Genomic DNA, 27551 nt, shown 5'->3' with positions numbered 1-27551 from the left:
ACAAAAATAATAAAAATTTAAACAAAATGTGTGCAAAATAAAAAGAATGTTGACAATTATATTTTCCCTTTATTTGCTTATTTATGTAAACTAAACGGAAGAGCGATAAATCAACTGTACTAAATCATTTAGGAATAAAAAAGCGGATTGTTTGGCAACCCGAGTGTAATCAGTCAAGCAGCGCGAGCGCAACTTCCGTAGTCAGATTGAGCTCGAGCTCAAAAGCTTAGTCATGAGCAGCCTGTGTGTTTGGGGACAAAGACAACCGCTCGACTGCTGGAAATAAGGGCAGAGTCCGTGCCCGCGATTAATTAATAGTGGATGTACACAGTCCGTGTCTGTTTTTTGGGCTTCTACTAAACACTGTCAGCACGGCATTGTTGAAGAGCAGGCGCTAGCTTAGCTCGCTAGCTGTGTGTTTGTGTTCGGGTTTAAAGGTCCGGTTCGGGTTTGGTACGGAGCTGTCGCTAAACTGGCGAGGTGACCAATGATGAATCGGTTCCGAAAGTGGCTTTATAAGCCAAAGGTAAGCTTGCCATCAGTTCAGTTAATAAATACTCATCAAATAGCTTTATTATTAAGTGAATGTGTTTTTAAACCTAGCGAGTCTACTTTAGGCAGTATTTGGGGCATCATATGATGTGGGCAGCCTACCTAGACAGCATTTTGGGGCGTCGTATAATGCAAGCTGTCTACATAAATATCTTGTTAGCATCACATGATGTGATCTGCCTACCTTGACAGCTTTTTGGGGTATCATATGCCAATATTTCTAGGTATGATTTTCTGGTCGTTTTGAATCACAACCCTTTATTATTCATTCAGATGACTTTGTCTATTCATAATGAAGGGACAAAGTCATCATGTTCTCAGCTGGTTTATTAGCATTTGCTTTAAAATATAATATTTATATTCAGTTTTTTTTTTTCGTTAGTAATTTTAGTGCTTCGACTTCAAATTATTTCAGTTGGTTGACTCATTTTAGTTTGTTTTTCATCTAATGTTTTTATTTTATTTAAACTTTATTTCAATTAATGTAAATGTGTTGTAGTTGACAGCGAGAAATAATCCGGAAAACATATATTAATACAATTAGATTGGATGATATATGTTTGTGTACATTGACAAAGCGACATTTCACATTTTAGTTTGCATTTCATCTCATATTTTTATTTTATTTAAACTTTTTCAATTAATGTAAATGTTTTTTTAGCTGACAGAAATAACCCTGAGAACATATGAAGAGTTCAGATGCAAAAGCCTCTAAGTGCCATCTGAAATTTTGTTCTAGAATGATCATTTTTATCAAATTCGTATATTTAAGTTCAGTAATTTCACTTAAATGACAATTAATAGGTAATTTGCATTGCCATTTAAGTGAAATTACTGAACTTAAATATATGAGCTTGATAAAAATGATCATTCTAGAAGAAAATTTCAGATGGTTTTGCATCTGAACTCTTCATATATCAATCCGATTAGATTGGATGAGATATATTTCTGTACATTGTGGTCTACCGATTTGTATTTCCACAACATGAAGGTAAGATCGTACGGATTTACGAATGAACGGCTCATCTCAAAATCTTCCTAGTGTACTGACATCCGCTTCAAACATTTCAGTGCTCGTGCCTCCTTTCATTAACTCTACAGTGAGTAAATCCACTTCACCAGATAATAATTCTTCGACAGAGATGCTATACAATTATACAGAGCCCCTGCAAAAACAAAAGTTCAAAGTCAAAATTCGAAAGATTGCTGCATGCTTGGAGCATAAGGTCTATAAGTCTATAGGTCATTGCCTTTGCTGAGGTTTAATGACCCTTTGTGTGGCCCCAAACTTTGTTGCTGTCACCAATTTGTATTTTACACATCAAAAACCACATTTCACCACAGCTCACAATGGCTTTAGCTATGAAATCCTCTTGCAATCCACACCTTGGCAACTAATGCAATCGTGGTTTGCTACAGGTTTGTTGTCAACCGGTTTTTAACCAGATTCTATGAGAGATTAGGGTCACTTTTTAGTCTAATACATTTTTGGGAACGTGTGTCTTAAAAATCGTATTAATCTTACAACAGGATGTTAGAGCAGTAAAGTGTTTTGTTGGAATTAAACCTGGGCCACCCCTCGAGATGTACAAACACTCATTGTCAAAGAAGCATTGGCCCATGGGTGCAGTTCTGCCTCTGTCTGTGACTCACTTGGAGACATTCTTCACAAATATGCCTGTTGTTGTCATTGGGAGTGAACTAAGGGATCAGAAATTAATGGATTGTACGTGTACAGAATCAGTAAAATAGAAAAGATTGTTCTTCAAATTTTCTAGATGTTTGGATGATGCTTAGAAAAGTGTTTCTGTTAGTGCATTACATGATGCAGTTCCTTATTTATTTTTTATTTTTTAGTGTTAAAGACACTGACTGTACAGACATTTTCATCACTTTGAAGTCTGTTGAAATGCACAACCAAAATTGTCACACAAAGTTAAACAATATTGGTTCCTTATACATTTGAATAGGCCTTCCTCATCTTTTAGTTCCCCTATGCAGCGCTTAGTTATTCTATGGTAATTTGGGAGTCTCTCTCTAGTGGTTTGATTGCACCTGCGTGGGCATCATAGGGCGGCTGACCGGTTCAAATCAGCTTATCCTCAGCTCTGGTTCATGTTCCAGCCACGTGCCACATCCCAGGCAAATTCATGTGCAGATTACAAACAGCCACAGTCCAGGAAACATAGATGTCCCAAATTGGGAAACACTCCAAATCACAACGTGCAGATAACACTCAACTTTACGTAGGCTACATTTTACATGTTAGTTATGCTTGCTAAGGCAAACTCTGCTATTATTAATCTTTCTGTTTAAGGTTAAGGGATTGAACAAAACTTGGGTGTATAAATCATCCCGCACAGCTTGCGATATGGTTATGAATGATAAAGTTAGCAGCTTGGAGAATTGTGGGGTTTTACAATACAAAATGCTGTAATACAAAGAAAAAGCAAAGACTTGCAGAATTTGAAATAGAGACCGAGCTATATTTAAAGACCAGAACATCATATCAACTCTTGACTAGCAACACTAAATTAATTAGGTGTTTTATTTTTAAATGTGTTTTATTTTTTTTTATTTCATTAAGTGCGCTGCCTGTCTTGGCCAGGACCCTCTTGTAAAAGAGATTTTAAATCTCAAGAGTTTTATTTTCTGGTTAATGCTAAATATTAATTAATATATATGTATAAATGCGTTTGACAGCACTAATATATATAAATTCCATTAAAATAGCCCTTTTGATAAGAAAAACGATGACATATTGTTGCCATATTCTGCTTTTGATAGGAGTGTGTGAAACTAAAACTAATATATATATATATATATATATATATATATATATATATATATATATATATATATATATATATATATATATATATATATATATATATATATATATATATATGGGTATATATATATATATGGGTATATATATAATATACAGTGCTATGCATAAGTTTAGACACCCATACTAAAGTTGACTAAAAAGAGGAATAAAAAATCATCTTTTGGAAACTGAACTTAATGCCTTAATTTAAAAAATTAGGAAAAATCCAACCTTTAAGGACACCAATTTTCTTTGTGAATGAATAATGTATCGTAAATAAATAAATGTTCTTCCTTAAAATACAGGGTGCATAAGTTTGGACACCCCTATGTTAAGTTCCCATAGAGGCAGGCAGATTTTTATTTTTAAGTATTTTTTTAAAAAAAAATTTTTAGGATACTATGCATCCTGATAAAGTTCCCTTGGCCTTTGGAATTAAAATAGCCCCACATCATCACATAGCCTTCACCGTACCTAGAGATTGGCATGGAGTACTTTCCATAAGATCATCTCTCAATGCAAATCAAACCAGCTATTAGGCTAACTGAAATAAAACCATGTCAATCTCTAGGTACGGTGAAGGCTATGTGATGATGTGCGGCTATTTTAATTCCAAAGGCCAAGGGAACTTTATCAGGATGCATAGTATCCTAAAAAATAAATAAAAAAAAATACTTAAAAATAAAAATCTGCCTGCCTCTATGGGAATTTAACATAGGGGTGTCCAAACTTATGCACCCTGTATTTTAAGGAAGAACATTTATTTATTTACGATACATTATTCATTCACAAAGAAAATTTGTGTCCTTAAAGGTTGGATTTTTCCTAATTTTTTTAATTAAGGCATTAAGTTCAGTTTCCAAAAGATGATTTTTTTATTCCTCTTTTTAGTCAACTTTAGCATGGGTGTCTAAACTTATGCATAGCACTGTATATATTCCATCAAAAATTGTTTTCCAATTCTTTGTGAGACACCTAGATCTTTGAGATACACCTTCACTGTCCAGTCTATGATGCAAGAGAATGTTTTCTGTTGAGTGCCCAATGGAGCAGAAGAGGTCCAAAGGTCTAAATCCTCATCAGTGCTCTTTAATCCAGTTCTGACATCTATCGTTACATTACATGCTCTTCTGGTGTGTGTGGGAATGGCTGTTGTTGCAAGATATGCGTCCTTAAAAAATGTTTTTACACACAGTGCCAGAAACACACCATAGTGCTGGACTCTGATACTTGCTTACTTTAGCACCAGTTTGTTTGATCATCTGGTACTTGATTAGATCATTCAGACCATCTGTTTACATTTGCTTTCTTTTTTCATACAGAGGTCAGATCCGCAGCTGCTGGCCCAGTTCTACTATGCAGATGAAGAGCTGAACCAGGTGGCCACTGAGCTGGACAGTCTGGACGGCAGAAAGGACCCTCAGAGGTGTACCCTGCTGGTCAACCAGTTCCGCTCCTGCCAGGTTAATCACTCACAGTACAGAGCGTAGTCTTGTTTGGACAGTTTTATCAAGTGTTTGTTTTCCATCCTATCCAGTCTTTTTCCTCACTTTTCTTGCAATGACAAGTTGCAAGGAAGCTAAGAAGGCTACCAAGGCTGCATTTATTTGATTAAAAAATACAGTAAAAAATGAAAAATGATTACAATTACAAATGTTCTATTTTATTATATTTTAAAATGTTGAAAAGCTGAATTTTCAGCATCATTACTCCAGTCTTCAGTGTCACATGATCCTTCAGAAATCATTCTAATATGCTGATTTGAACATTTTTTATCAGTATTAAAAACGGTTGTGTTGCTTAATATATTTGTGGAAAATGTGACATTTATTTCAGGATTCTTTGACGAATAGGAAATGGAAGTCTTTACTGTCACTTTTAATCAATTTAATGCATCCTTGCTGAAGAAAATGATCCATTCCTTTAGTTTTATTATTTATAATTTTAATAAAATCTTACTGACCCCAAACTTTTGAATTGTGGTGGATAGTGGAATTAATTTTCCAATAAATACACAAAATACCTTGAAACAGTTTGCAGGGTTTCCACAGTCATAGAAAACCCAGGATTGTCTGGGAATTTTCAAAATCATTATTTCCTGGTAAAGTATGAAAATTGAAAACAAATCATGGGAATTTTTATAGTGAATCTATATTAAAAAAAAATGTTTTAGTTATTCTCAGTTTGTGAGTGCAGTCTCTAATGATTTTCTTAAAAATCCTTATCCAGTAATCCCATTAGTGGAAAAGTGGAAACATTGAAATTATAATCTCCCTTAAACCCTTTAAGTGAATGTTCTAACCCTGCATGTTGTGTATCTTGTCAATAAATGTGTAGGACAATGTGTTAAACATCATAAATCAAATTATGGATGAATGCATACCTGAAGACCGAGCCAACAGAGACTTCTGTGTGAAGTTCCCAGAAGAGATCCGCCATGACAACCTTGCCGGGCAGCTGTGGTTTGGGGCAGAGGTAGTGCACACTAACTGCTTTCCTTCAGAACGAGATCTTCCCTAGAGATCTTTCTTATTAACTTTCAAAAGAACATGAATATAAAGAACTTCAGAACATCAGTGTATCATAGCTGTCACTTGTGGCCATGAATCAGGGCGGCGTAACCCATTAGAAGCAGAGACTTTATTATCACTCCTCTCTCCAGTGCCTGGCAGCAGGATCGATCATCATGAATCGGGAAATCGAGAGCATGGCCATGAGACCTCTGGCTAAAGACCTCACCCGTAGCCTGGAGGAAGTACGCAACATCACCCGAGACCAAGCGCTACGAGATCTCAACAACTACACTGACCGCATGAAGGAAGCGTTACGTCAGTTTGACGGCCTCTTCGCTGAGTTTGAGCTCAGGTACCTAAATATGTACAGCTGTTTTGATTTTTGCATCCACTTATGATGATATATTTATGAGGATGACTAGACTGCATGTATCCTTTTGGACCGTTCATAAATCATTACAAGGTATCTTTATTGGTACTAATGTTGTCATACACAAGCAGGTTAGCTTTGCAAACATGCCACTTCAGCAGCCAATTAAAAGTATTATTACAAAAGGGCGAAAGTAATGTAAACTTATCTGGGATCTGTCTGTTTCCTGTTGTAGCTACGTGTCAGCCATGGTGCCTGTGAAGTCCCCTAAAGAGTATTACATCCAGCAGGAGGTGATTGTGCTCTTCTGTGAGACCGTTGAGAGGTGAATATTCAGGTCTTGGATCTACCTCGCAATATACTCATCATGATGCATTGCATTATCAGTTTAGAAAGGAGGAGAATCGTGATTAGTATAATTTTAAAGTGACACATTAATTAAATGTGTATATTATTAATAGTAATTATATTCATATATACAGTATTAATGTTTTCCAATCTCAAGGGCCCTGAAGCTTGATTATCTTACACAAGACATGATTGACGACTACGAACCAGCTCTTATGTTTACAATTCCTAGACTTGCCATTGTCTGGTAAGTGATATGTCATTGTAATTATCTGTTTTCTTCATGTCAACCACCTCCAAATCCCTCTTTACGTATACATTTTTCCTCACACTGTATGGGTCATCCTCTTTTCTTTCATATATACCTTTACTCACCTGGTAATGGTATCATGTGTCATGTTATCTCTTATTAGTGGCCTTGTTATCTACTCTGAAGGGCCTCTTAACCTCGACCGCAAACCAGAGGACATGTCTGAACTCTTCCGGCCCTTCCGTACTTTGCTGAGAAAAATAAGGTACAGTTTGTGTTCACAATAGTTAGTCATGGAATAGTTAGTCTCTGATTGGGTCATCTGATGCAGATATAGCTTGTTTTTCAGGTTTTTCAATGCTTTTATGGTAAGGCTTTATAAATTTGCATTCAATTGATTTTGCTGGATTACTTTTTTGTTTGACATTTTTCTTCAGGTTTTTTATTTGTTTTAATTTTGTTAGTTTTTTATTTATTTTTATTTGATTAGTTGATATTTGTACTCGACGTCTACACCACATCGCAACATCTTGAGGCTGTTAACACCAAACGCTCCATTTGTACTGTTGTCTGAAGTAGCGTAAGTGCGTGGAGTATGTAGATTTTTTTTTTCCAGTTCAAACATGCAAGAGTCTACTATAGATTTATCAAATCTGCCTTTGTATTGGTTGCCAGCCATAACATGAATACAATTGAATTTATTTCTGTGAGAATTAAATGTGTCCTTATAACTATAATGAAATTTAGGTGCTTTACTATTGCTGCCTGCTTATTCAAAAAGATAATGGAGATCAAATTTGCACTCTTACAACAATCTACAACGCATATTACATTATAAGCCTCATAAAGTAAACACTGTCATAATTCATCTGCAGTAGATCATAAGCAATCGTTTGAAATAAATGTCTGGAACCACAAGCCTGTTGAACGAGCAAGAAAGCGCCACGTTTTCACTTTGAACATGCAGCGCTTACATTTGTGTAATGAAATCACATCTTTTTGAAGTTTAATCACGTCACAGGCCGTATCTAACAATCTAATGTAATTATTTTTTTCTTTCCTAAATTTAAGACTTCTTAAGGTGATCATTAAGATGTTTTATTATACAATTTAAGATATTTAAGGCTTTTTACATTTCATGAAACTGATTTTTTTTTAGCTGCTTTAAAGGAGAACTCCGGTCAATTTTAACATTGAGCTAATTTTTTTGTACATTTGGAGTGCTGTCAATACAGAGAACAACGACAAAAATCGGTGTTGCCTACACCGAGTTATTCTATTTTTAAAATTTGCACCCTGTTGACTTCAATGGGGCAAGTACTAAACCTGCTTTTAGCCTCTTAACATCCTTGATGTGTCATTACAAGTGCACAGAAAATGTGAGTAAGTAAAGTAATCGATTGCCGAGTTCACGCGCGTGATCATAGGTAACTAAACCTATGCGCGTGAACTCGGCAATCGACTACTTTGGACTTCAACCGAAAACAGGATGTAAACACAGGTATTTGCGCTGGCTTAAATAACATCATTTTTATACATATCTTTCACATCTACTGCAGTCAGATCCACTCGTGTTCACTCTGAAGGAATCACTCACATTTTCTGTGCACTTGTAATGACACATCAAGGATGTTAAGAGGCTAAAAGCAGGTTTAGTACTTGCCCCATTGAAGTCAACTGGGTGCAAATTTTAAAAATAGAATAACTCGGTGTAGGCAACACCGATTTTTGTCGTTGTTCTCTGTATTGACAGCACTCCAAATGTACAAAAAAATGAGCTCAATGTTAAAACTGACCGGAGTTCTCCTTTAAGGACCTACGGGGGCTCATCTAAATGCATTTTACAATTCGCACACATCCACATCTATTTTTGGTCGCAAAAGCGAGTGAAACACTCACACGGTCATGCCCTGGAATAGCTTTGAATATGCTTACTCATGTGGAAAACGATTGAATCTCAGAAAAAAACTAATTGCCTTGCCTACAGTCTTTATGGTAGTTAAGTAGAACTGACATTCATAACTTTTTAATTGCAGCAATGAGATTTTAAAATTTAAACCATATTAACTTTTTATGTAGCAACTGAAGAACATGGCTGGTTTCTGAATCATATAATTGTTCTTCACATCAGGGATCTGCTGCAGACTCTAACAGAAGAAGAGCTCATGACGCTGGAGCGTAGCCTCTGCATCTCCCAGGATGGAGATTTCCCTGTAGGTTCCAGCATGCCATCGACCAATGACCCAGCCGCTTCCACCGGTCCTGAGAGCCATCTAGAGACACTGGAAAAGGACGATAGAATTGAGGAGGTGGTGGATCTCACTCTTTGTGTAGCCCAGGAAGAAGATTCTGTATGGAAGGAGGATGAGGAGAAGATGGGGCGGCCCGAGACCTCCAGCGAGAGTGAGGAAGAGGAGGCCACAGATGTAGACTTGGCTTGCTCCATGCAGTATGATGAAGAAGAGATCGAGCAACTTAATATGATGGTGCATCAAGTGGGGGACGAAATGTCTACGCTTCTTTCCCCTCCAAGTCAGAGTCAGTCCCCAGCCCGCCAGCCTCGACCCTACAGAGGAAGTAGCCTCGACGGCTCCAGTGCCACCTCCAGCCAGCAGGCATCTCCGCGGAGAGCCCCGGGTTCCTACCATGATGATGATAGAGTTTTCTTTATGGATGACCTGGAGTCCGGTATAACTAGCGAACTGTGTCCCGGACAACTTCCCCTTCCTACCATATGCCTCAGATCCCCTGACCACAGTAGGCCCACCCCGTTGATCGACTCATCATGTAATGGTTGGTTGACAATCTGCCAATCAAGCAACTCCACCAATCTGGAATGTCAGCGCAAACTGAGCCAATCGGACGAGTCCTTGGGGAACTCCGACAGGTCGCCCATGGTGAATGGCTGGGAAGGGTTACAGGAGGAAGATAGTGTACAGACTGCGGAGGAAATCGCCAATCGTACCGGTGGAATGAAGCTTTCCGCCACTGTTATTTTTAACCCTCATTCCCCAAGCTTGACCGACTTGGCCGTTGTCTTGCCACATTCAGCCGATGCTTCTGAACCCGGTGAGGGTGGGGCTTTAGTTGCCACTCAGTGCCTGCTTAATTCTTGTGTGTGCTGTGCTGGCGGATGCGTCGACAACCACGAGGATGCCATGGATCCTGCTGGCCGGGGCATGGCGCTGGGATTTGATAAGCACAAGCTCACCATCACAAGCTCTGTCATAAAATCGGCAGTAGCTGCTGCCAGCCCAGGGAAGGGAAATGGACATTTACCGCTCACCCTGCCCCCTTCACAGGGCCACCTCACCCCTTCTGTACCGCACTGTCCCTTGCAGAACCAAGCGAGAGATGAGGAGGGCAGTCAGGACTGTACCCACTATTCCTGCTGTGAGAAATGCACCTCAGGGGTTCTTCTTGCTCAGGATAGAGGCTCGGGACAAGGGGAGGGAGGACCTAGTTGCACCCATCAGGACACAGGATGCCGGACACAGACTAACACTACAGTAAAAGGGAAATTGGAAGGTTTTGGAAAACAGTCCAAAGAAGATAACAGAAAGATGTCTAGGTTTGTTTATTTGTGTCGAGCATGCATTAAGGTTTTCTTGATTTGCCTATTTTGAAAATGTTTTGTTTGTTACCTTGTTTTGTTATATGAGTTGATTTCATTATGAAGGTTGGCATTCTTTTCAGTTCTCATATTTCATTTTCATCTGTTGCCCCCCTTCCCCACATGTTTTTCAAAATGGTCCGCAGCAGTTCTCTGGAGTCCCCCCTCAGTTCTGTCCCCAGCAGTGACATTGATGGTGTTTCTGTCACTACATGCAGTTTGTCAAGTTCATACACACCCAGGTAAACTTTTATCTGATGGGCAATGGTGGAATATGTCAGCTCTGTTGCTATAGAGTGCAGCAGGGATGATGAATTTTCATAGGCCGACCCTGAAGTTAGCAATAATCTTCACATCTGAACACAGGGTTCGTGAATCTTAAGCTCTGAAGCTTAAATACAATCAGTAGAAGTAAAAAGCGAAAGTTAGGTTGCAAGACTTCAACTTCACCACCACTAAGCTTCTAACAACTAAAAAAAAAAAAAAAAAAATCAACAAGTTGGGAAGTTCATTGAAGTTCATGTTCAAAGAGCACAAGGCTGTAAAAGCGGACTAGTTAGTAGATTCATTTTCCTGTTTGGTGTGATGACGTTTAATGTCCACGACAATCTCTCTAGCCACTTGTGAGCAACTACCTATCAAGACGTAATTTTTAAATGTATAAAAATTATATGTATAAACTATCTTGGGCTTGTGTTTTGTAGGGAAGGAGGCTTGTTTCAACAGTGGCATTTAACCAAAAACCCATTTTAAAAAAAACAATTGACTTTGGACGATGGAACGGAAGTGTTAAAATGCCAACTTAATTCTAGGTTTTAGGACTCATTCCTGAAGCACTCTGTAGTTTTAGTTTTTATAGTGGTACTAGCTAAGGAAAATAAGTGTGTAATTTTGGTTTTGTCAAACAGGTTTTTAAACACTCACCACTTTCGTCATTGGTACTCCCTCCCAAAAGCCAATGGTTAAGTCAATGGTGCTGGCTGAGATGTTCAAACAAACACAGTAAAGTTTTAATAGCTCACATCACTGCCATTTACCCTAGGCATAGAGTATGATGTTAGCAATGCCAAGGTGCTGGGTTCATTTCTCAGGAAATGCTAGAACTGATTAAATGTAATGAATGCAGTGTAAGTTGCTTTGGAGACATTGGGGACTCTAGAAGTGTGTTCTTGTGACTATTTTTGACAGCCACCCAACCACCCTTTGTAATGACATGACAATGCTTTTAACAACCTCTCAGAATATGTTGTTGCATATCGCAATGCCCTGGCTACCACCCTAGCAATCACATAACACCTTGACAAGCACCACTTTTGCAGTGGAAAATGTTTAATTTTTTATTTATTTTAATGCCTATGTGAAAATTAAGTCCTAAAACTTGCTCTGTGATTCCAGCAAGGTATTACACAAAACCCACAGTGTTCCCTCAGCCATAGGGTCACACTTTCTGGATTAACCTGATTATGTGAATTTCTCCGTTGAGGAAGGCCAGCAATCTCGACCCATTAGTCATACTTCATTGACACTTTTTATTTTAAATCACTGTTATAAACTATATTTTAGAAGAGTTTTATCTTTATTATTTATTATTATGATGATGATTATTCATTTAAATCTAATATTCTTCTCTTTCAGCCCTGTCACTAGCCTGACAACCAGCTCAGACATGTCTGAGGATCTGGATCACCAGGAGATTCAAGTGGCTTTGCAAGCTGCTAAACTTGCTGCTCACAACAAAATTCGCTCACGTTTCCATAGCAGTAGTGACCTCATCCATCGTCTTTTTGTCTGCATATCAGGTGGGTCACTTAATAACATTGGAATTAACATGGATTTGAAGCCTGTGACGTGAACTGGTAAAGCCATGTTTGAATGGTAAAGAATATTCGATGTCTTGTTTTCAAATATCTGAAGGTGTGGCCGATCAGTTGCAAACAAATTATGCAAGTGACCTGCGAAGCATCTTAAAGACTCTGTTTGAGGTCATGGCTACAAAAGCTGACCAAGGGGACAATGAGAATCCCAAGAAAGGTGAGTGAGGCACGCTTCTGAAAGATATTGGAAACTATAACAGCATGTTTTCATCATTGGATGCCCGACATCATTAGTTTAATGTGCTGTTTGATATGCACCTCAGGTCCGTGTCTGGGCAGTGCAGTTCTGGAAGATTGTGCTCTCTGTCAAGAGACGATCTCTTCATCAGAGCTCGCTGCCAAAGCCCGAGAGGGACAGTTTGAAGGTTAGTACAGTACAACACCTATATGCTCACAATATGAAGAGAATTTTATTTTGATGTTCACGATTCAAAACCTAGGACGCATCTGAAATCGCATACTTTGAGTAGGTACTTCTTCTTTTGAACTACTGAAGTACTTACTTTGTGACTGTTAAAAAAGTATGTTCTGTTAATATGAATATGTGAAGTTTCAATGCAATGTGGACGTACTACATCCACCATGTTGGCACTGTCATGTGACCAAATACGAGAGTTGTGTCACTCACCCACCATTTACAAATCCCGTGTCCTTTACGAGATAGTAAAGAATCTTTTGTTTGCACATTTCAGATTCTCGCTGGAAGTAGTAGGTCATCTGCTTTCTGCCTTCTGTTTTATGAAGCTGTGAATTTGGACATACTACTCTTTTCACATACTTTTTTGGCCTACTTGATTTTGTTGGGAAGTTGGCATATTTGTGATTAGTTGGCATCAGTGGCGATTTCTTTAAGACTGCAAGGGAAGCTCGGCTTCCCTTATAATGTCAAAAAATTAATGGTCAAATATGTACTATTGTATTAACATTTTATTGACTAAAATGCGTTAGAAAACGTTCGTCTCAAAGACGAGTTCGTTCAGAATCAGTTACAGGTCGGCTGACTCGATTTCCTTCTCATACATTCCCGTAGCGTCAGTGCATTTCCCTGTTGAAGCCCAGCGTCCGTTGACTTCAATGGGGCTGCTTCGAACAGTTTTTTTCAGCGCTTCGAAACTAGACGGTCATTGGATAAATGCTGCGATTATGTCCCGCCCACGGACGCTCAGCGTCTCTGGGGGTGAATGAGGAGTGGGCTGGCCCGGACTCCGGGCTTCCGCGTGATGATTGGAGGGTCTGTCAAAACGCTGCGTCTCCTTTTGATTGACAGCGATTTCATACAATAAAAAGTCGCTGATGTTGAAGCTGTTCGAGCTCAGTCCCATCGCGGATTTTTCAAAGACAAACTGCTGCAACCTATTTCTTGGTATTTGCTTGTTGAAATTACTGGCCAATTTTTATAATGCATTTCACACAATTATACATTTATACCTTTATTATATTATTACTTATTATATTTTTTATATTATTATTATTATTATTAGTAATAATTCAAAAATAATTATTAAAATAATTACAAATATACATTATTATTAGTAGTGTAAGGCCTGTGAAATTGGCCCAATGGAGGTTTTCCAATAACACAGGGAAGGAATCACGTGTTCTTGTCCTCATTCATGCGAAGTATTGGTTGTTTAAATTTACAATACATTTAGTCATGTATTCTCTCGTAATTTCATCTGACTCCATAAATGAAAGGTCTTAATAATATCTGTGCCTCACTAATAGTGAGCGAATGACTATTCCTTTTAACCATTAAATGAACAATGTCAAGAACAGTTGGAATAATCACAAGTAACAATTTATTATGTCAGGTAAATGTATCATGCCAATTTCATAATCAATTCAAAGATAATCGATACAAAACATCAAATGCTCTGGAATAGAGAGAAGATGCAAACCCAACTTTAAGAAGTACGTGAGGCTGAGAGATTTCTTTCTCTCAGCCTCACGGGCCGATCTATTTACAGAAAAGGCCCCGAACTCTTTGCTGCATCTCCTTATATACCCAAACCTTTCACCAGGAAACATGTACTAACAAAAGAAATTTGCATGCAGTGGTCGCACCTTTATGGGGGTGGGTGACCATTTGCTTGAGAGACCACCTTCCTTTGTAAGTCAGTTATCCATAAACTCTTAAAAACCTTATTACCTTTTGTTTTACTTATTTGGAAAGAGACATTTGTACCAGTCGCACTGTGACATTTTAAACAATACCAAACATGAAAATACTCTGTGATAATCATTCACATTAAACTATACATTTTCTTTGGAGAAATCAAGTGATCATCTGGCATGGGAGAGAGGGGGTGATGGGAGAGGTAAAGAGATGTAGATTAGGATGACTCGGAGGTGAGACTTTCGTCTCGATAGTGCACGAGGGCCAGTTCAAATGGTAATCTCCGGAGAGGTCCTTTTGTCCTCTCAGGGTCTGGTCAACCCAGAAACTGACTGTCCGGAATTTCCTAATTTATCAATTCTTACAGTTTCCCTCCTTGACTCCGTGGGTCAAATTCAAATGAGCTCCTATGGAGTCACTGATCAACGTCTGTTGTAATCCTTGAGAAAAATAGTCTTTTCAATGTTAGCATCTGTAGAAGCTTGCAGAGGACTGTGTTCACCTGCAGAACACCTGGTCTCACCAGGTGTATGTTGCTTGAGTCCAGCAGGTGGATGAAAGCATTCAGGTTTTCATCCTGTGATCTTGTGATGTGAGCAAAGTTCGTAGAGTCAATCTGGACCTTTGTTACTTGTTCAGTTGACGTGTCATTCCTCCATGGAGAAACTTCTGCTTCTCTGGCACCTTCTCCACGATGATGATCTGACCCTTCTTGACCAATCCTGTCACCTCCAGCGGTACAGTTGTCTGGGCAGACCTCAGTGGATGAAGGGCTTCTCCTTGGTTCACACTGCTTTGTGTGAAGAGCCTGAGACACCTGAAAAGCATCTTAAATGTCCACTTAACGATTGAGCACTTATGAACTTGAAGTCGTATGGAAATGCATGGGAACACATAATGCAACAAAACAAAATCATGTCATGTTCAATATAAAATATCATGTTCATGTCAGCAAGTGCGAATGGTACATCTGGTCTCAAATGTTTCTCAGGGTCATGTAGAATGGTCTCATTTTAAATATCCAATTCTTCACTACCACTGTGATGTTAAATGGTAGTGGAATTTAAATATTCTTGGTCTGAATTATTCAAAGGAAATGCAGCAAGAGGTCAGTGTAACATAAATAAATAACAGCAATAATAATATTCAATCACAATTAGGAAGAAATGCATGTATATAATAATCACTTTGTTCATGAATCTTCCAATGCAAGCCACCTATGCAGATCTAAGAGGTGACTTGGAACATGTTTAAGCATATAAGAATGGAGATTGTTCATTCCTTGTAACAGTTTTGTGTTTTTGAGTGTGAGTGTGGGTGTGTGTGAGAGAGAGTGAGCAAGTGAGTGTGTATGTGTGTGTGTGTGTGTGTGTGTGTGTTTTGTGCTGGCCATGTCACAGTCGATGATAGGGTTAAATTGTAAATTTTGTAATTGATTGAAGTGCTCACACTTCAGGTCTGTCCGTTTTTTATGTTTCTGTTATTAGTGGTATGTTTGAGAAATCAGGGGCCCTCTGACTTTCCAACCACCCCAATAATAATCAGAAAGTTTGAACATTTTGAAATTTGATAGCAGGTCTGTCTCTGCTTTATAATTCGCATCACTGACTTGTGACTGTAGCCATTCATATGTATATTTCAGTGTTTTTCCATGAGTTGGCAGTGTGTGTTCTGAATAGCGTATGCTATGTGTGTCTCTTTTAGACTGTCATCATGGGTTCAGCTTTACCATCCTATGTGTGTGAAGCTATCTGGAACTGTTAGTGTGAAGATGGACAGTAGATCTTAGTGAAGTGACACTTTTGGACTCTGTCATCTTTATCTTCTTATGATGTGTAGTGATGGAGGTGTGTGTTCAGTGTTCATGTCTAGGAGATGGGTGGAATATAATCGATAACAATTGTGTTGCAAATTTTGATCCAGTTCTAAACTGGGAGGCCATATTTATTCAGTGATGTACTATTGTAAGTGTGAATGGCCTCTTGAAGTGTCTTTTCACCCATCTCCCGAGGTTATGTTCTAACAATTCCACTGTCCTGGCCTTGAGGTGGGGTCCGCCCCATCCTGGCATCCGTCCTTCGAGGAATTTGCAGAAGTAAACCTGAGACATAAAACAGAGGAGAGCGAACCACAGACAGATAATTCCAATATTTCAAAAGCATTAAATTCAGACGTGTGGAATTCTTTTACTTGTTCCAATATCATGTCAGTTGCAATTTTAATTCCAGATGTCACATGAAACCGAGTTTCATTGACCACGTCTGAATTGTTGCTGTTGTTTCAGTGTGATGTGACACCTGAAGCTGCTCTTTCAGTTCAGCCTTCAGTCTGCTGCATGTGCAATGCTCATTGCTTTCTCTCATTACAGCCAGATCTCTGGGTTGTCTGGTTAGCATTAGCTGTTTATGGTGTCGTTCACACATTTTAGTTAGTGCAGATATTTTTTGTCGTGCAAAAAACTGTGGTACTTCTGTCTGCTGTTTAGCATTTCACACCCTCCTTGTAAATTTACTTCTCTGGTCAGATTACATTTTAGTTGTTGCACAATTTGGTTTGCTATTACCTGTGCCACACAATTCTAGCCGTGTACCGCCCCTTTTTGGCACTGGGTAGCACACAAATGAAGTTCTGTTTCAGAAATTCAATTTTAATGACGAAAGTCACACTTCTCCAATTATTATCCTACTCTGCGAGTGTAATATAATGTTCATTATATTTCAAGTTATAATATAATTATATTCTATAACAATACAAGCCAAATTATATTGTTTTCTGTTTCTGAAGAGTCTCTGGAACAACTTAACGCATGGTCAAATCTCTACTTGTTCTCATGTCAATACATTTGAATATGAAAAAGGCTTTTCTGGCTCAGGGCTGATAAGATGTACATTCGCTGTTTCTCTTTTTTTCTTTGCTAGGTTTCAAATACATTTTCTTCTCATTTAGTCTTTTAAATGGCCATTTTAACGTTTGGTTATTCTATTTACTCTTACTTTATATTTTTCCGTTTATAGATCAGGAAAACTATATCGCTTTGCAGTCCTTCCCAAGGATGCACGACACAAGTGGTCAGTCCCGAAGATCAGGAGCAGAGGCAGTTGGCTACTTCTCTAGGATTTTGCCGAAACACGCACAACAATCAAAGAGACCTTTTCATAGCCCTCTTGGGTGCCCTTCAAGATCTTAATTCAATCGTTTTACTTTAGTAGGTTTTGGCTCTGAATTAATCAAGCCTGTACATTTATCTAAAGTAACATTAAATTAGAAAAGAAGACATCGGAACACATCCACCCACCCAAGTCGCCAGCAAACTCCCTGATATCAGCTGTTAGCCGTCGCTAACCTCTGACGCAAACTTGTGGAAATATACGAATCCGTTGATCTATTTTGGAAAAAACAAATCTCAGAGTAATTCAGAATACATTCAAACATAACAATATTTAGTTCTCTGAAGCCTTAAATATAAAAAGGTTTTTGTTTCAGGATTAATGAGATGCATTCGTTTCTGATTTTCCGATTTCTTTGTCTTGTGATTTACATCGTAGCCACCAAATTTAGCATAGACACACGTGTTTAATTCAGTTTTACACAGGACACACGGCTTAGAATACAACATCTACAACCCTTTTACCTAAGTGTTCCAAATACACTCACAGCAAAGCAATAGAATACGACATCTATATCACTTTTGCCTAAGTATTTCAAATACACTTACAGTAAAGCAATCCTGTGTTAAAGAATAAACTTTAAATTAGCCTATGTGCATCTAGCACAAACAACTATAAAGTGTGTTCTAGCACAATGTGTTAAGCACGACTACAAATTTGAAAATCCAAACAGAATATGCATTGCTCAGAGTAGTATCCTCAAATATTTGAACAGCTTGACGGTCAAAATCAGGATGCGCGCAATCATAGCTAGTTATAACGGCGCCTTTTTATACTTGTATTATCCCAGCGTGTTACAATGTTTTAGAGTTTATTCTGCCATCGTTTTTACAGACTCGCCACATTTAACAGCTCCTGTCAGTTGTGTTGGATATATTTTAGAGATTACTCTGCCATCGTTTTTACAGTCTCGCCATATCCCCAACCACCTAACAGTGATAACCAAGCAAAATTTTCTAATTTTCACGAATTTTTGACTAGATAGCATATCAAATACTTTAGAGGTTTACTTTTCAGAGGAACTGAAATAAGCCAAATTAAATTGAATATCTTAATTTAATTCCATCAATGTTAAAGTTTTAGCATTTAGCATTAGCCTTGAATGCAGCATGGTCAATAGCATTTAGCATTAGCCTTGAGCGCAGCATGGCTTTAGCATTTAGCGTAGCCTTGAGCGTTTTGAAAGCAACATGGACAATAGCATTTAGCATTAGCCTTGAGCGCAGCATGGCTTTAGCCTGTACATCATATCATCCTGTTTTCCCAAAATTTTCCTTCCATAAACAATGCATCGATCTGCCTTTTTATTTATAAAATCACGTGTTTTCCGATCGTTTACAAACTTAGATTTTTCTTTCTCTGTTTCTTGTTAGTTTGTTCATTCTCATCATGTGTTGCTGGTTTGTTTAACAAGCCCAGATACAACAATGGCCAGAAAACATGCGGCTGATTTTAAAACTTTTTAGGCTTTACTTTTTTCAGCTCTTCATTGAGTTATTAATTATTTGGAAGATGTTATTCTTATTTTAGGTTTTGCTTCCTGTTGCTTAGGCAAAATAAGAAGATCTTTAAAATCTCTTCTAAAATTCATCTGGCTGCCGCATCAAACATTTCTTCAACACTTCTGAAAATGCAAAGAAAATTGACTTACCACAATCGCTGAAGAAAGAGATGATTTTCAAACCTCTTGTTGATTTTAAGATCCCAATACTTGCTGGAAAGGACGTTTCTCGTGAAACTGTTTTGATCTGTTTTGAGATCACGTCGATGGTCACCATTTTGTAAGGCCTGTGAAATTGGCCCAATGGAGGTTTTCCAATAACACAGGGAAGGAATCACGTGTTCTTGTCCTCATTCATGCGAAGTATTGGTTGTTTAAATTTACAATACATTTAGTCATGTATTCTCTCGTAATTTCATCTGACTCCATAAATGAAAGGTCTTAATAATATCTGTGCCTCACTAATAGTGAGCGAATGACTATTCCTTTTAACCATTAAATGAACAATGTCAAGAACAGTTGGAATAATCACAAGTAACAATTTATTATGTCAGGTAAATGTATCATGCCAATTTCATAATCAATTCAAAGATAATCGATACAAAACATCAAATGCTCTGGAATAGAGAGAAGATGCAAACCCAACTTTAAGAAGTACGTGAGGCTGAGAGATTTCTTTCTCTCAGCCTCACGGGCCGATCTATTTACAGAAAAGGCCCCGAACTCTCTGCTGCATCTCCTTATATACCCAAACCTTTCACCAGGAAACATGTACTAACAAAAGAAATTTGCATGCAGTGGTCGCACCTTTATGGGGGTGGGTGACCATTTGCTTGAGAGACCACCTTCCTTTGTAAGTCAGTTATCCATAAACTCTTAAAAACCTTATTACCTTTTGTTTTACTTATTTGGAAAGAGACATTTGTACCAGTCGCACTGTGACATTTTAAACAATACCAAACATGAAAATACTCTGTGATAATCATTCACATTAAACTATACATTTTCTTTGGAGAAATCAAGTGATCATCTGGCATGGGAGAGAGGGGGTGATGGGAGAGGTAAAGAGATGTAGATTAGGATGACTCGGAGGTGAGACTTTCGTCTCGATAGTGCACGAGGGCCAGTTCAAATGGTAATCTCCGGAGAGGTCCTTTTGTCCTCTCAGGGTCTGGTCAACCCAGAAACTGACTGTCCGGAATTTCCTAATTTATCAATTCTTACAGTAGCACTATTATTATACTTTATTATATTATTATTTATACATTTATTATATTATTACATAAATTTTTCACAGAGCATTTTCTTGAAAAGGAACGTAGAATTTACGTATAAATAAATGAATAATTTTTATGATGTAGGCCGAAAATGAGCTTCCCCTCTTTGAAAGACCAGCAGCCGCCACTGGTTGGCATTTTTGTGATTCAGCCCCAGTGAGCTGCCGTCTAGACAACATTTTAAACCATCTTAGGCTTGCTCCATATACAGCAAGCCTATATATATATATATATATATATATATATATATATATATATATATATATATATATATATATATATATATATATATATATATATATATATATATATATATATATATATATATATATATATATATATATATATATATATATATATATAAGATAAAGATTTTTATCAGAAGGGTTGAAAGATATGCTATTTGGCCAAAGTATGTGGACTTCAGGTTAACATGTTTGACTATTCCAGTAATTTCTGTGAGGAAAAATCCTAATGAGTATCATCGAAATCCGGCCCTGTTTACACCTGGTCTTAAGATGCATTTTGGTCGATTAGATAGCAAGTAGATGAGGGAGGCACATACCCATTTACACTTGGTGTCTTTTTTTTTTTTTTGCCCACTTCTGTTCTGATTTCTTCAAGTGGAGGGTTGTTCGAAGTTGAATGTGTTTTTCGAATACCTCTAGAAGTGGTTGAAATTGAACAAGCTCAAATTAGCGTAGACGCCGTTTACACCTGTATTTAGCGTCGTTCACTTGTGATCCGATCGACCAAAACGCATCTTAATACCAGGTGAACGGGGCCTGATGTTGAAGTTGAGACTGTGTTATTGTAGTATCATTGAGATACTAATATTATGTTAATTTTACTTAAATTTAGTAAATTTGTTGAGTTTAGTAATTGGTACCTTTTTAATTTTTTTTTTTTTTTGCTATTTTTGTACAAGTTAAACTAAATGAAAAGCAGAAATGTTTTATTTTATTTATTTTATGATGATGTGTAATGAAGATGCCGCTGATTACAACACCTGCAGACCTTTATCAGTTTTTGCAACCCTTTCTCTGTTCTTCTTTCAACATCAGACCCTCCTGAATGGGTGCCAGATGAGGCATGCAATTCCTGCATTGCCTGTGAAGCGCCATTTACAGTCATCAGAAGAAAACATCACTGTAGGAGCTGTGGAAAGGTACAGCAGTCCAATCTTCAAACCCTTGCCAGAATAGAGTGCAATAGACTGCTCCAGATGTGAAAAATGGAAAACATAAAATAAAAAATAAAAAATCTCCATAGAGATACCAATTTTGAACTTACGAACTTATAAACTACTTTATATAAATATATATATTTTTAAGTGAGCATTACATTTTACCAAAGGTAATCTAAATTTATAAATTGGCAAAATAAGCAAGCATAAATAAATGTAAAAATCTGTATTTCTAAAAAAATATTTTTTTCAAATTAATGTCTGTAATGTTGTGATTCATTTTGGAGCCGGATGATTTGGTTTATGGTTTAAAATTTTGTTACCGTTTTTTTTTTTTTTTGTTACTCACTATGTAGAAAAAAATAAATAAAATACTACTTTGAATAAGAATAATTCAGTGCGTGAGGGGAGGCGGGTTTGTGTGTAACTCTCCGTCGGAGAGATGAGAGAGTGAGAAAGAGCAGCTGATATCCTATATCTATTCTGCGGGAAATGAGTATTGGAGGAGTTTCAGATATTTCAGTATCGATTCCATTTGTATTGAATTTTTTTTATTTTTGACCACCTTAGACAAAAATATGTGTGTATATCAACCCTCAAAGGTGGCTAGTAGGAGTGACTGCATTACACGCCACTGCTGAAATAAACACCTGCATTTGGTGGGTGTTCATGTCAAGCCTTGGTTATACATAGGTTATACATAAATTATATGTAAGCGTTTTTTGTTTCTTCTCATCATGTAAGCGGATGTTATCACTTTGAGAAAACCGATTAAAAAAAACCTGGGAAAATATATACCAAGTATAATGCTGTATGAACTGTAAATATGGTCTGAAAAATCTACAGAGGTCTGGAAAAGTATGGAGTTTTGAAATTGAAATGTTTAGGATCCCTGAAAGTTTTAATCTCAAAACTTACTCAGCCCACACTGAACAACTCACTAGATTTGTTTACATGCAGAGAGAAATAATGGAAAAAACTCTACATATGCAGATCAGCCTTTGCCTAAACTGTATGAGCGGTTTAATAACTATCAGGTTATTAAGTGTATCTATGTAAGATTGTGAATTTAAACACTCACTCTTGCGCTCTACAGCTGTCAGCTGAAAGAACATTGTTTGTAACAATAATTTCACCTGATTCAAACTCTAATAAGATGATTTATATTTATTGCAGATCTTCTGTTCCCGCTGCTCTTCACACTCAGCCCCGTTGCCTAGATACGGTCAGATGAAGCCAGTGAGAGTTTGCACTCACTGCTACATATTCCACGTGACGCCTTTCTACAGCGACAGAACTGGTATCTGACCACACCGTACACTCTCACACACACACACACGCAGAGACATAAGCACACTACAAGAAGTTTTACTGAGGTTTGATACTTCAGCAAGAACAGACATGCACATCATCATCCCAAAAAAAAGTAAATTGTAAATATATGAACACTAAATGCAATCACTTCAAAGCGAAAGAAAAAGCCTTGACCAGGGAACAAAGCGAGAAGGACTCAAATGGACGGTTGCGAAGGACTCAAGCACATAAAGGAAGTACCCCATTGCTATGGGAGCCAAAGTATTTATTTAGGGCTTTGCTTTTGAATAATGAGCTTAATTACAAATTTGCTTTAATCAAGCATGGAACAAACAGGCTGTTCTGTGAAACAGAAGTGCACCCGAACAACACACACACACACACAAGGATTTTGTCTGGCAGTAATTGTGGCTTTATTAGCGCCAGAGGTTCTATGGGCTCAGTTTCTAGAATGAATGTAAACTGTGAGCACATTATAAACTGTGACTTATGAAGACAATAATACTAACACTAACTGCACCATCAGTGACACCTTTTGTGGAACAATATAGCACAGATGTTTTTCCCCCCTTTTTTGTTTTGAAAATAATGCTGCTTTCTGTAAAACAGAAGTGATATTTGGGGATTTAGTTGAATGGCCAAAAAATAAGAAAAAAGATATGTGTATATATGCTTGAAAGTTTGAGATGGATTTAATGCATCTTTCAAAAGAGAAGATTCTCTCATATTCCTCATGCAAATGAATGTGCAACATTTGGATGTTCTTTTTTTTCTCTTTATTTTCTGTAAAGTTATTGCCTTTTACAGCAGTTTAGGAGCTTTCTGCTTTTCCCTCTGGTACAAAAGAACACTTTACACCCCCTACCTCATCCCTGTTGACCCCTCTCACACGGTCCCATCCCGTTACAGTATGCCTACGCTACCGAATCAGTCAACCATGACTGTCTTACACAGATGCAAATGCCTTTCTTTTGTCTTTGCATATTTTTTTTTAGGAACTCATTTTAATAAATATATATATATATATATATATATATATATATATATATATATATATATATATATATATATATATATATATATATATATATATATAATATATATATATGTGACCAACCACTACTTTTTGTTTACAATTGTAGAAAGTTAATCATATTCAAAACTCGTGAAACCTATCAAGAATATGACGTCTGGGTTATATTTTACCGCAAAATGAAAAACATAAAATGTAATTGTCACTTGAAGAAAATGAAGCGGATAAGTAATATTGACATAAATATTTCTGCATTAATATTAGGATAATTTAGCACCCCCTGCCCAATTCCCATTATTGTGATTTTTGTAAAATAAATATTCATACATTATTTAAAATTGTGACGTATTCACAATAATAGTGCTGAATTAAATTTATTCTGATTTTAATTTAGAAAAAATCACATTTTTTTTAATCAGCCTAAAATATGCTTATTTTTTTATTTATGCAAAATAGTTCCTTTTTTTTCTGTCCAATTGAAATTGGGGTGAAATATGACCTGGAAATCTGACCTCCTTTTGACGTTCAACAATGAAAGAACTACTGTAGCTTTTGTTATCAAGATGCTGTGTTGGTTTAAGATCTCAATACGATCAGGAACAAAAAAAAGCTTTAGTTTTCCTCACTGCTTTTGAAACCTCAATATTAACTGTAAAACATCTGCTTTTAATAACTTTATCTCCCTCCAGAAATCAAACTGAGGGTTATTTTCTTATAAACAGGCAATATCTGTAATTGCTATCAGATTATGCAGGAGCCGTGTGAAACTGCACCAGAGCTGGTCTGATATCGAGCATGTCCATATTGTGCTGCAAAACAGTTTTGACCTAAACATGTTATCTGAAATTGCGTGATATGACAAACACTACTGGCTAACATATTATGCCCTTTGTATGACAATGCATTTGAAGTCGGCTACAGCTTGCAATCAATGACATGTTTGATTTACTTTGTGTAATGATCTCAAGTCATTTTATAGTAACGATTATCTTAAACCATACACCTGATTTCAGATGTTAATTAGACTAGTGTTAAACATGCTACTTTATAGATACTGTTTTCCAACACTAATTAATATGATTGACACTAATATGAATTACATTATTTATCATGTTATATATTTATTTTGCCACATTAATCAGTTCAGAACACATTTTTGCCAAAGCTGTAATTGTAAGTCCCAAGCAGCCACATACAAAAGGTGTCTCGTAAGGTTAAGGTCTAATATGTTTGCATGCATCTTGTTTAGTTGCATTTATTGAGTTGAGAATGACCAGTTCTAGCAATATTATAAGCTACATCACACTTGAGGCAGATTGATTCTGCTGGTTGATGGTTAATACTTTACCTCTTTCTGCCTCATTACCTTTGACCACCGAGTGTTAAAGCTAATCATTCCCGTATTCAAACCTGTCCTCATATCCGCATTTGCTGGATCTTCACAACAGTGTCTACAGACATACAGCTTTAAAACGTACTGTAATTCTGCAAAACTAAAATCTTGTGTTCCAAGATATTTTCACTTATACATATTCAGAGGTTTATATTGATAAATGGCATTTACGTTTCCCTTCTGATCATTTGGAATGGCAGGGTATATTTTGCCCAGACTTTGCAATTCCTCTTAAAGTAAGGTCATTTGATTATCTCCAGATTTACCATTATTGGAATTGGTTGGTTTAACAAGTACCTCTTGATTGTTTTGCCTTTATATTGCTATGGAAGCTTGTTTCCGCCACGGAATAAACCATTTAAAAGATAATCGTGACTTTTTATCTCACAATTCATCATTTCTCGCAATTCAGACTTTATAACTCATAATTGCACATTCATATTATGTGATTCTGAGAAAAAAAGTCAGAGACAAAAATGCACTTTTTATTTTTCATTCAGGGTCTGAAACAAGCTTCCATATATTACTCTCTTATAGTCCACTGAATAGATTGGTATAGAAGCTTGTTTCCGCCACAGAATAAAACAATTTAAAAGATAATTGCGACTTATCTCACAATTCTGACTTTTTTTCTCGCAAATTTGGACTTTCTGGCAGTTTCATACTTTATAACTCGCAATTGTGTGTTTATAAAGTCAGGATTGTGAGATAAAAAGCCTTTTTTATATTTTATTGATTGGCAGAAAGAAGCTTCCATAGATTATAGTTCCGTCAGTATTGGGATAGATCGCTTCACCTGACACTGGAATCAATTTGCAGTTGCACACTAAGCCTGATATAGCTTTAGGATCACTTCTGGGTAAATACGATATAGTCTTGAATACAGATTTTCATCTTTATTGAGCGGTACGATCAAGTTGACATTTGAGTGGAACAGTTGTCATTTTCCTCGTTGCTTCCTGTTTTGATATCATGACTTTTCCTCAGGAATGTCTTGATTGTACATCGGCATGATACTGAAGGATTGATTTTTACAGCTACTTATGGAATGTGTTATGATTTGAGATGAGATTGTGAATCAGCCAAAGGTTGAATACTTCCCGTCTGCAGACTCGACTTCCAGCCTGTCGTGTGATAAGCTCAGTTTCTGATTTGTGCCCTCTTCTGATTCTCATTCTTTTTTTTTTTTTTTTTTTTTTGCTTTGTTTTTTTGTATTGAAAATAAGATATGAGTCTTTAAAATTATACAGATGTTTTATTTTACAGAGAACAAAAATAATGAAATTATATATGTACAAAATTACTTTTTTCTGTATAAAGAGAATCACAATGAGAGAATTTGCTCTATTTATTCAAAGCTTGTTCTTATTTTGTAATGGCAGGTTCAGTCTAATAAGATGTAAAGAAGAACTTTTCAAAGTCTACTAAGTATTTATGTCATGCAATGAAAGTAATAAATGAAGTTTTCTTTACATAACTGGAGGTCTCTGCTATTTTCCTTGTGTCTGTGTATCTGTCTGTCTGTCACTTTTATTCAAGGATGGCTCAAATTACAGTAAAGACATTTATAATGTTACAAAATATATTTAAAAAAAATGCTATTCTTCTGAACTTTCTATTCACTAAAGAATTCAAAAAAAAAAAAGCAGCACAACTGTTTTCGACATTGATTATAATAATTGAATATATAATTTATTTATATATAAATATCTAATTGAATATATAATTGATTATGATTATTTCTTGAGCACCAAATCAACGTATTACAATGATTTCTGAAAGATCATAAACTAATGCTACTTATGGCTGCTGGAAATTTAGCTTTGCCATCAGGAATAAATTACATTTTAACATGTATATTAAAATAAAAATCTGTTATTTAAAATGGTAGCCTAATATTTCACAGTATTACCATTTTTACTGTATTTGATTAAAAATATTTAGCCTTGATTGGCATATAAGAAACTTCTTTCAAAACATTTAAAAAAAATCTTCCTGACTAAACCTCTTATTTTGAGCCTTATGAATAATCCAATGCACTCAGTAGAGTATGTCTTTGGAGTCATTATGAAGTGCTCTTATGCATTAGTGCTAATCATGCAGTTTTCCCTCGTTCAAGCATGTCTTTTAAGTGCCTCGTAACACCAGCAGTTAATGGAAACATCTCCAGAATACAAAACACACAAACTGTAGCACTGTTGCACACCCACGTCC

The 27551-nt window shown here is 36.8% G+C and overlaps 1 protein-coding gene across 2 annotated transcripts; it reads left to right on the top strand.

The window, feature by feature from the left end:
• The first annotated feature begins 184 nt into the window (after window positions 1-184).
• On the top strand, window positions 185-23903 carry zfyve28 (zinc finger, FYVE domain containing 28). 2 transcript variants are annotated; one of them, XM_081347346.1, is made up of 14 exons: window positions 185-526; window positions 4705-4845; window positions 5720-5857; window positions 6045-6247; window positions 6501-6590; window positions 6771-6860; window positions 7027-7128; window positions 8995-10434; window positions 10626-10718; window positions 12112-12275; window positions 12391-12507; window positions 12614-12715; window positions 21476-21579; window positions 22774-23903. In XM_081347346.1, the coding sequence occupies exons 1-14, from the start codon at window positions 488-490 to the stop codon at window positions 22903-22905; spliced, it is 2955 nt and encodes a 984-aa protein (XP_081203472.1). In that variant the 5' UTR covers window positions 185-487; the 3' UTR covers window positions 22906-23903. The 2 variants fall into 2 exon arrangements, with proteins under 2 accessions (XP_081203472.1, XP_081203471.1); XM_081347345.1 differs by having other exon boundaries at window positions 10623-10718.
• The last annotated feature ends 3648 nt before the right edge of the window (window positions 23904-27551 follow it).

This window comes from Scardinius erythrophthalmus, assembly GCF_964197995.2.
Source record: "Scardinius erythrophthalmus genome assembly, chromosome: 19".
Taxonomy (NCBI): domain Eukaryota; kingdom Metazoa; phylum Chordata; class Actinopteri; order Cypriniformes; family Leuciscidae; genus Scardinius; species Scardinius erythrophthalmus.
Note: the sequence above shows the minus strand (reverse complement) of the source record. Positions and strands in the feature narration are given on the sequence as shown.